The following is an 11,722-nucleotide window of genomic DNA, read 5'->3' on the forward strand; positions in this document are numbered from 1 at the left end:
CTCGCTAATTATACATTCTCATCTCAGGTCCACTTAATAATTTCGCCGACTCCTCGAACTCGTTTGAATTTATAAAAATAAGTTGTTATAATAATTGATTGTCCGTCTCAATAAACTCAAAATTTTAATATTAATACGCATTCCGTTTATAAAAAAAAATATTCTGTCATTTAAGTCTGTCCACAAAAAACATCGTACTACTTGTTAATATTTTATTTTTTAGTAAGTATACCCCACTAATTATAACTTTCAATGTTACCCTTTATTTATCAATATTGTCATTACTTGACAAACATGGTTTTCGTACCTCAATTGCACGTGATTTGTTGTCATTTCTCTTTATGGTTTGTTTGTGAATGCTTGTTTGTGCCCGAATGTTTAGTTTTATGAAGATTTGATGCCTTGATGTAGTTTTGGAGTAATTTCAGGAAAAATCAAGGATTAATTGGAGGATTTTGAAGATATTATATTGAAGTACGTCTTGAGAGGAATCCGTGAGTGCAAACGGCGACCAAATCCGAGTCCGGACAAGGGAGAACGGAGCAAAACAAGCGGATTGCGCACAGAGCCCAGTACCCCGCGGTCCGGCCAGCGGTCACGGGCCCGACCGCGGGCCTCTGCTCCAAAATCGTCCAGAACGCCAAACGACACCCGCGGCCGCGGGTCCCCTCCAAAAGCTCTCCCATGGTCGTGTACGGCGGTCATGGCCGTGACCGCGGTCAAAAGGCGAAATTGTGCGTTTTTGTGGGCCCAGACGGGATTTTTAGCCCCAAAACTCCTTTTTCCCCCTCTTTTCTCATATCATTCACCATTCCCACACATCTATCATATTCCCCCAACACTCCAATTCCAAACCCTAGCCTCCATTCTCTACCATTTTTCTCTCTTCCACACACAAAAACAACACAAAAATCAAAGAAATAAGGGGAAGACTTGGAAATGAGCTCATCAAGACTACATGATTGAAAATCGAGATTATAGGATTTGTCTATGAATCTCTATCTCTCTATATCTTTATTTATGTTTTCTTATGACTTGAGATTTGCTTTTATTATGAGTATGCTTGGCTAAAATCTCTTATCTTAGGGATTAGATTAGATGGATTTGTAATGGATTGATTTCTTTATTCAATATATATCTTGATTGTGCTTATTGTTATCTTTTCAAATCCTAGATTTATCTCTTGTATGATTGGTTGGTCACCTTTTGTGCATTTCTAATTTGTGATTTGAATCGGGAGAGGATCATATGGGAATTTAGACACAATTTAAGTTAAGTGGCTAACAAACACATCTACTTTTATTTTCAAGAGAGGACTCATGGCAAGTTCTAGAGATCAACACACATGCTCAAATGATTTACACTCAAGAACAAAATGAGATTGTAAATGTATGACAACCAAAGGCTCAATTCTCACAAGCTCATTTTCGTTTTCAAGTTCTTGGAGGTACAACATTTAGCTCATTATCACAAGTTCAAACTCTACATGCAAAATCAACAAGTGACACACAACAATTTTTTTCAAAAACAACAATCATATCATAAGCCCAACACACATTTCATCCAACTCATATTTTTCAACAATCAAGCTCAAACTCAAGAGACATGGAAAAGCTCAAGAAAAGAGACAAAATCACATTATTATAACAAAACTAGAATAACTAAATAAATAAACAATGGATAAACGAGATAAGTAACCCATCTTCACCCTCCCCCCAAACTTATTTCACACAAATGAGAAATAAGTTTGGAGGAAGGAGAAAATGATTACTTGTCTCGTACTCACAAGCGAGGTGGAGGCTTAGGCGGTGGCAATTTCTCATCAAATTTGCATGCTCCATCCACCGCGACCCAAAAATATGGTGGCTTTGCAATTCTTGAGACATCCCGGGCGTCATGGTAATCTCGTTCACCATCTAGAGTACCACCACACTCAAACAATTCCTTATTAGACAAATCAAAGTGAAAATCAAAAGATGAAGATAAATAAAAGTGAAAAAAGCAATCCTTCATAGAATCGCCCGTGTCGAGGTAAGGATCGACAAATTTTTTGACTTTGCATTCTTTAAAGCTTGTGAAATCTTCATCTTTTTGGAATTGTAGAGGTTGCGTTGGAAAAGTTGGGCTCTCGACTTCAAGGGGTTTGGAGAATTGATCCTCATCTTCTTCATACTCTTCTTCAACTTCTTGAGGCTCTTCACTTAGCATTGACATTGGTTCCTCATACAAGGTTCCATTTTGTAGGCTAATGGCCTTGCACAAATCATCAATTCACTTTTGATTTTCCATAGTGGTAGCTAAAGACCTCCTTTGCTCATCTAGCATAACCTCCGATTTTGCTAGAATTTTTTCTATCCAAGCTTGCGTAGCTATGAAGCATTGTAGGAGATCGTTTTTCGAATTCGATTTGTCCTCTTGATAGTATCGATTTCCCCCTTGGAAGCCTTCTTGAGTTGAATAAGAATTTTCATAATTCCAAGTATTGAAATGGTCCTCATACTCCAATGGTGATTGTCACTCCATGTCATTGCACCCCATGTTATAAAAGTCACCATATGAAGGAGTTGGTTGGAACACTCCTTGGAGAGATGGTTGCCCATAATTTCTTTTGGCTTCTAAAACACGCAACTTAAGTTGCATCATCGCCAATTGTAGTTGGAGTTCCTCAACCAACTCATTCCTTCCATCATCCATTTAATTTTTATTTTTTTTTGGTGCCACTTCTTCGGTTGTGCGGCAATTTTCTCTAACAAAAGTAAATAAACATATAAATAAACTAATATAAAAAAATCTAAATTAGACAAAAATAACTTTTCATAATAACAAAAGTAAAAATTCAACCAATCCCCGGCAACGGCGCCAAATACTTGTTTGCTATTATTTAGCTACGCCGCAAGTGTACGGTGTAGTTGCAATATAAGGGAAGCAAGGTCGTATTCCACAAGGATTGGTGAATTTAAACTTCTAACTATTATTAATAAGTTGTTTTAATTCTATTTAGACAACCAAAGTTCAAGAGGTGTTGGTAACTAAAACAAAGCTGAATAAAGCAAGTAAACTAAATAAACAACAAAATAATTTTAGTTAATAAATTGGGGAATGACTTGAAGAAAAGTTATCCTAGGGACTAGATTTCGATGGATTGTAATGAATTTCAATCTAAATTAATATAAATCTTGATATGACCTACTTATCTAGGGCGATCTCCCCACTAGTTTTAGCCCCCTCCCAGACGACTAAAATAGTAGATTACGGGTCATAATTGCCGTCCCCGGTCAATTTCTAACCTATAACTCTCAATAGCACAAAAGATCAATAAGCCTTCACCCACCTCTCAACCTCCCGGTTTATTGAGATGATATGTATCAAACTCCTAATCTATTGTAATTATCCTCTCCCGTTTCAAATCACAAATTAAAAATGCACAAAAGGTGGCCAACCAATCATACAAGACATAAATCTAGGATTTGAAAAGATAACAGTAAGCACAATCAAGATATATATTGAATAAAGAAATCAATCCATTACAAATCCATCTAATCTAATCCCTAAGATAAGAGATTTTAGCCAAGCATACTCATAATAAAAGCAAATCTCAAGTCATAAGAAAACATAAATAAAGATATAGAGAGATAGAGATTCATAGACAAATCCTATAATCTCGATCTTCAATCATGTAGTCTTGATGAGCTCCTTTCCAAGTCTTCCCCTTATTTCTTTGATTTTTGTGTTGTTTTTGTGTGTGGAAGAGAGAAAAATGGTAGAGAATTGAGGTTAGGGTTTGGAATTGGAGTGTTGGGGAAGATGATAGATGTGTGGGAATAGTGAATGATATGAGAAAAGAGGGGGAAAAAGGAGTTTTGGGGCTAAAAATCCCGTCTGGGCCCACAAAAACGCACAATTTCGCCCGTGACCGCGGTACAGGATCGTGGGAGAGCTTTTGGAGGGGGCCCGCGGTCGGGCCCGCGGCCGCTGCCGGGACCGCGGGTGTCGTCTGGCGTTCTAGACGATTTTGGAGCAGAAGCCCGCGGTTGGGCCCGTGACCGCGGGCCGGACCGCGGGGTACTGGGCTCTGTGCGCAGTCCGCTTATTTTGCTTCGTTCTCCCTCGTCCGGACTCAGATTTGGTCGCCGTTTGCGCTCACGGATTCCTCTCGAGACGTACTTCAATATCATGTCTTCAAAATCCTCCAATTAATCCTTGATTTTTCCTGAAATTACTCCAAAAATACATCAAGGCATCAAATCTTCATAAAACTAAACATTCGGGCACAAACAAGCATTCACAAGCAAAACATGAAGGGAAATGGCAACAAATCACGTGCAATTGAGGTACGAAAACCATGTTTGTCATTACTCAACCCAACAATCAACCAAATTAATTTGAAAACTACAATAGAAGTGGAACCATTATTCCACCCACATAACGCACTTAATTACACCCTCAATATTACTTTTTTATTAGTATTTTCATTTAGACCCAAAACTCTTTAAAACTACAATAAAAGTTTTACCCTTATTTCATTTACAACACATTCAACCAATTTATTATAACTCGTTTCATTACGAAATGAGCATTTGTTTTGTGTACTCATTATTCTACCCACACAACCCACTTAATTATAGCCCTCAATATTGTTTTTTTTATCACTATTTTTCATTTAGACCCACAACTCTTTAAAATTACCATAAAAATTTTACTCTTATTCCACTCACAACACACTCAACCAATTTATTAAAGCTCGTGTCATTGCGGAATGAGCATTTATTTTTGTGGACGGAGAGAGTAATAAATAATATGAATAATAAATCCTATAAAAGGCTCTTTGGGCACAAAATATAAAATTCCTATTATATCCCTACTATATATTTTATTTTAAGAATAATTTTTTAAATTATATTTTATATATTTATAAAAATATATTAAATCATTAGATATTACACCAAATCTATTTAATATATATCTAAATCTCATACTATCATTATCTTAATTTTCAATTCTTGAAATCAAATTTATTTATAGCCAACTATAACAAAATTAATTTTTCATCGCTACATTAATATATATATATATATATATATATATATTCACTTCACTTTTCTATTAAAAGAAGAAGAATTAGATTCCAAAAATACTAGAACAATATACTAATTTATTAAATATATATACATTAAAAATATATCTTCGATTTTATATTAATCAAAGAAAGAATAATTCTTCAATTTTTTTTAATATTAATAAATTACTATATAGTTTATTCAAAAAAATTAATTACTATATATTATAAAATTTAATATAATTATTTAATTTTAATATTGTAAATGTGAAGTTCATGGACAATGTGCAATAGCCATACTATCTGCTGAAAAAATATATAATACTTCTGCTAATATAAATAAAAGTATAAAACTCATGTATCGAGTCAAAAATTGTTTGATTTTTATTGTAGGCATAATTACAGATTGTGACGTTTTCGCTGCCCATTTCATAGTTCACATAAAACTTGTAAACACGTCACTTTCTTCTTGATTCACCTGTCGGTTATTACTTATATTTCACATTAAAATATATGTTTGGCTAAATATTAGGCAATGTTTGATAGGGTAGTTTAGGCCGTGTTTAATAGGTAATAGATAATCTTACTTAATCCATATAATTTTATCTAAATTTTACCTATCATTCTTTATCTCAACTCTCAAGTAAGATATCAAACAGGGACTAATATTATTAACTTTGACAAATCAATATACAAATTATAGAAAACTACAATTGAAAGTTAAGTAAGATGATCGCATTTAGCATGGAAACAAAAGTAGACATGTAGTATAAATTATTTTTCTAAAAGTGCACCCAATTTTATTTTAAGTCGTTGTATAAAACTATCCATTTTTCTATGACAAAAAAAATACTTATTTATTAAAATAAAAAATTTAAAAATTAATTAAATTTATATAGAAAAGATAATTTTGTCTCTATCATTAATTTTTTAATTCACTATGTCTTCTCTATTTGTTGGACGTTTTGACCGCCACGGCGGAATAGACGAAAGAGAAGCAGTACAGCCAAAGAGGATAAGAAAAAAATTCGTCGTCGTCGGGATTTTTGATGAAGACGACTACCGCAACTCTCCCAAGAGAATAAAGATGTCTGCCGCCACTGCCCGAGGAATTCAAGAAGGTGATAAAAGAGAAGAATGCGACATTGGTGATACATAAGGGGTTGTTCGGCACCAACTTGAGCGTCAGACACAACTGGTTGTCCATCCCGATCGGTCAAATTAGGGATGATTTCTTGACGGAGGAAGACAAATAGTATATCCGCGACAAAAAGAAGAAGAATAATTACATAGAGATGAAGATTGTGAAATTATGACGGGGGATATGGCGAAGAAGAATGACGTCGTCGAGCTATATCATCAATGGAAATTGGAATAGCATCGTGGAGAAGAATAAGTTAAGAGTAGGGATGGTGGTGTAGTTTGTTGGAAATATGATTTTGAATAATCATTTATGTGACAATAATTACTTTATTAAATATTCATTATTTAATTAAAATAATTATTGGATGTGAGTAGATGAACGTCGTATACTCGAAATCTAAAAATCGATTTCCAATGAGTGAGATATTATATAGAAAATATTGGATGTTATATATAGGGGAGTCGCATTTTAAGTTGAAAATGTCACTTGTTCCACATTGAAAAAAGAGAGAAGCTCTCTCATGTATATAAGTTGTTAAGTGCAAGGACTTAATAACTTATGGGTTTGGAAAGAGGGCTTGCCCTCGCGCATACACATACGCGCGTGCCGCCGCTGTCGGACGGGCGGGTCGATACGGGTATGGGTATGGGCCAAGGACTTGGATCTTAACAATTAGTGTGTTAGGTGATGTTTAGGTCCAAACTATATTCTTTTTGGATAAAAAATATAAGGTTACTTTAGGCTTTGTTTTTGGGTCGGTGTCTCGCAACCAAACCGTTACAAGCCCATGCGTGTGATTAATTGAGCAAGAATAACAGGAATGAACCTGGACTCAGTTATGTATCTAAAATTGCTCAATTAAATTTTGAATTTCGTAACATTCAAAACAATTGTATGGCTGAATAATTATCTTAATTGAGAGTTTAATCCCCTCATGCTGAACAACCTCTATATAGGATTGTTTAGAGCATGACATGTACACTGAAATCTACATATCTACATATATATATATATCTATCTCTAAATATATGCACTTCATAGCTTACTTAGTTCTTGATCTCTTGATCCGAATTCAGTTCGTCGGAGCTCGCCGAACTTGTGGTGCTACTTTCTTTGAGACGTAACCGTTTTACCTTTGGGAAGAATCGTCGAAACTGAGAGCACTACCCGAGTGAAATTCTTCTTGCGGGCAGATACACTATCTTGACTCGGCTATTCAAATATTCTGTATTTCTTCTTTTCCGTGTAATTTCAATAATATATTCTTGTTAGTTCTGATTTGCTATTTGTTGTTCAATTTCTTGAATTGTAAAAGTTCTCGTTCATGTAAACCCGGTGCTTACACAGTTGTGGTGTTTTTGAGATGATCAACACTTGTGTTTTGCAGCTTTGAACACTTGAAAGATCAATTTGCCCTAAAGCAGCAATCTTTCTTTCTATATCTGAGGGGCCGACAATCAGGGACGGATCTAAGAATTTAACTAGGACCGGGCGAGATTTCATCGAATGATTTTAATAAATTTTTTAGTAAAGAAAACAAATCGGGCGATCGCCGAGATTTCATCAGTATATATATATATATATATATAGGTAATAAAAAAAAATTGACCGGGCGACCGCCGAGACTGCCTGGCCTCTAGATCCGTCTCTGCCGACAGTGGATACTTGCTACCACCGCAAGCTCTGTCTAGCGCTCTTCAGCTCGGCTGCCCACCTCAACATACCAAAATTTGATATTCACCATTGAATCTAAGATTTTATGGTGGTTTCATATGAGAATTATTTAGTTGAGGAGTTTTTTAATTGGGGGCAAAAATTGAGATGAAATAGATGGTGATCAATTTTATAGTATTTGAGAAGGTGAAAGAGATGATAAACATAAAATGGGGGAATTTTTGAAAAATTATTATAAAGTGAGTTTTCGTTGTTAATGTTATTAAATTCACAACCAATTCGATAAATTCACAATTGAACCACTAGCGTTGGTTGTGAATTCAAGTTTTAAAGCTACAATTCACAACTAGGAATAATCTTAAAACTAGAATTCACAACTCGAAAATAGATTGATTGTGAATTTGAGTTTTAAAATTATAATTCACAATTATGAATTGTCTTGGATGTGAATTCGAGTTTTAAAGCTAAAATTTACAATTATGAAACTCGAATTCACAACAAAAAAAATTAGAGTTGATAATTTTTAAATTTTTTATGTGAAAACTAAAATACTAAGTATGGCAAAAACTTAAATTTTTTACTTTTATGAATAATTTTTATTTTTATTATTTTAATTTGGACATTTTCAAAATCACTCTTTTAATTTTGGGGTTTTGACAAATAAAATCATGAACTACTATTTCGAATTTGTAATTTTAATGTGACTTTTGAAGTGTGACGAATTAAATCATCACCTTTTCAACAATTCCGCCCTCTTAATTTTTTCCGGCTGTCGGATTGTTGAGTTGGAGTTTATATGAATTAGTTCTCCACGTATATTCATGTTACGACGTCGTTTGCAATAAATTGTTGAATATTGAAAATTATGGTGCAAATACTAGATACAATTCCTTTATAATTGGGAGAAATTTTTAATTGAAATTGTACGAAACAACGTCGTTGAGGCCTCACAAAAATGAAGAAGTATTTACTAATTTACATAAGCTTCAGTTCAACACTCTGGCAACCGAAAAAAAAAATATCAAGGGATGAAATTGCAAAAATTAAAAAAATGATGATTTAATTTGCCACACTTTAAAAATCACGTTAAAATTTCAATTTCGAAATAATTTGTAATTTTATTTGTCAAAATCCCTTTATTTTTGGGCCCAATTTAATACTAGCTGTTTGATTTTGCACCCGAGTCACGACTATTAATTAAGTAGCTTCCTCACTTATGATGGGCTTGAAACAAGCAATAATTTCTCCAGAAATTGAAGTGGACATGAAAAAATAATCAAGAAGGAAGTAGTACTAAATAAACAACTTGAAGTTAGCACTACCAACTTGATTACATCCATAGACGCAGTGCAATATCAAACAAACAACAGCCTACTAACTTGACACATATTTCCATTACCAAAGTTCGAAACTGCAAATCTAAGAGTTGTTAAACTGCACATATACTAACATGTTGCAGATTAGAAATGTGATGTTTTGTGCCTAAGCAACAGGCCCAAGGTAGTCGCCCTCGAGGCTGCCTATGAGTTGAAAATCTTTCTCAACCTCGATAAACTTGGAGCCGATGACCAAGAAGCGCACAACCACGCCCTTGTCGATTTTTGAGGACTTAGCATTCATGAAGTAGGGGTTTTCCCCGGGCATGTATTGGTAATCATCCATCTTCTGGTGAGCGAGAAAGATGGTCTGGACAGGTCCACACCTCAAGAACACCCCCTGCTTTAGGAGTTTGTGGACGACGCCTTCCAAGATTTCTCCCGGTAGAGCTTTGAAGGTTATGCAGCTGAAATCTACAAGAAAGATAACATCACCCGACTGCTTCCGAACCTTCCCCTCCCCAATGCTCCCCACTGTGCTCAAGGCAAGGAAATAACCGAGATCCTTTGAAGCCTTCTTGGCGGCAAAATCAGCCATGAGGCGAGTGATTATAGCCTTTTGAAGCATCAGACCTCCTGCGTCAAGGCGCTCAGCGGGAATCACAACATTCCATGACAGCTTTGACTTGAGATACATTTTCCCTACCTGCCATCAATACAATTATCAAACCATTTCTATCTTAGGAAAACGCCCCCAATTAAAACAAATCACTACATTTCTAGGTTTACCAATTTTGGTTCCGACTCAGCCTATCTGCATCCTCCTAAAAAAGCTAACAATTTAAGGTTGAACAAGGATCCAAACTCAAATTTACTCCAAATTGAAGAATCCCCACACTAGTAGCAACACCAAGACCCAGTTTCTCGATAATGGCATTTAGATTATTCAATTTCAAACGCGCATCATTGTGCAGGCTTTTCCTCGCTGGAGGCGGACGCCTCAAGGCAAGGTAAGATTTTTGTGCATACGCGCCTCGTCGCGAGAATGTAGGAATCAGGAGATGCAGACATATTTAAATAAACATGATTTCGGTAACAATTTCAGACGTGATTTCAGCAATACATGGATTTCAGTAATCACACCAACAAAATTCATTCAATAGAAAAGAAATGTAAGCTGAAATCATCTTCCATAAATACCTTTTCTTGAATATGCCGTTGTGTCCCCAAACTCTGGTCTTCACAAACTCTGGAATTGAAGAGGGAGAAGGGGAATTAGGGTATAAGAAGAATGATGGGTGTTTTATCTATCAAAAATTAATAATGGAGTAATAATTTAACAATCTTTTACCTCTATTTCATCTTCATTATCATTTTTTCATCTTTCTTTTTTTAATAAATAATGCAATTTGACTAATGCTAAAATATTCAATATAAAGATCATGATAAAAAAAATATATATTTGATATCAAAAAATAATTTAAAAGTAAAAATTATATAAATTAAAAGTTTTATCTAAAATTAATTTCCCTCTCTTACCTTTTATTCTTTTTTCTCTCTTATTATTTTATTATTCTACAAAAATTATTTTATGTTCTTTATTTTTAAATTTCTTTTTTATATTTATTTTATGGTTTGTAATTTAATTTATTACTCCATCCGTCCCTGAAATAAGTTCCTCTTTTTCATTTTTGGGACGTCCTCCAAATAACTTCCTCTTTCTTTCTTTCAATTTTTGGACAACTACCCCACCACTAATAATACTTATTTATTCTTACTTTTCACTTTTTCACCACTCTCAATACTAATTATCACATTTTCACAATTTCCAATAATAATTATAACAGTTTTTCTCCACTATCAATACACTTTACAACTTTTCCTTAAAATTCATGTCGTCCCCAAAGAGGAACTTAGTTCAGGGACGGAGGGAGTATTATCTTTTTTTATCATATGTTTACTAGAGATGAAAAGATAAGAAAATATTGAAAAATATTTTCACACCCCTATCATATAGGATAATATGATTAATATCCAACATTGGAGAGAAAATGAGTTGTCCGAGAAAATATTCCACCCTGCTCGGAGAAAATTTTTCATCGTAGTTAATGAAACAAAAATCTTCACCACCTTTAAAGCAATAAACAACACATGAATTTACGTAGTTCGATCATAAGATCTATGTCCACGGGTCGGCCTTCCGATGTTTTCACTATAACTCAAGAGTTTACATATTACAAGTGGTAGATGAATAAAAGATCAAAGAGCCCCCCATTTCTAATGATAGAACTTCTATATATAAGCATAGGAATAAAACCTAAGGCCTTTAGGCTCATTAACTTAGATAATTGGGCCTAAGCCCCTATTACATTAATTCTGGTCTTTGAGCTGAGTTGTCAGCGCTAGGAGCCAAGTTAGAATACTGGCGCTGGGAGCCAAAGTCGGAATATCAGCGTTGGGAGTCAAGTTGCTTCTCGATTGATAAAATCAGCCCTGTCAGGTCAGTGCGGTACCAAATATTCGAAATAATGA

The 11,722-nt window shown here is 34.7% G+C and overlaps 1 protein-coding gene across 1 annotated transcript; it reads right to left on the reverse strand.

Moving 5' to 3' along the window:
• Positions 1-9,147: 9,147 nt before the first annotated feature.
• LOC131020727 (DNA-directed RNA polymerase V subunit 7-like) lies at positions 9,148-10,546 on the reverse strand. Its single transcript, XM_057949741.1, has 2 exons — positions 10,391-10,546; positions 9,148-9,896 (listed from the first exon to the last, which is right to left on the reverse strand). The coding sequence occupies exon 2, from the start codon at positions 9,885-9,887 to the stop codon at positions 9,357-9,359; it is 531 nt and encodes a 176-aa protein (XP_057805724.1). The 5' UTR covers positions 9,888-9,896; positions 10,391-10,546; the 3' UTR covers positions 9,148-9,356.
• Between the last annotated feature and the right edge of the window lie 1,176 nt (positions 10,547-11,722).

The sequence above is a fragment of the Salvia miltiorrhiza genome, chromosome 1 (genome assembly GCF_028751815.1).
Source record: "Salvia miltiorrhiza cultivar Shanhuang (shh) chromosome 1, IMPLAD_Smil_shh, whole genome shotgun sequence".
Classification (NCBI taxonomy): domain Eukaryota; kingdom Viridiplantae; phylum Streptophyta; class Magnoliopsida; order Lamiales; family Lamiaceae; genus Salvia; species Salvia miltiorrhiza.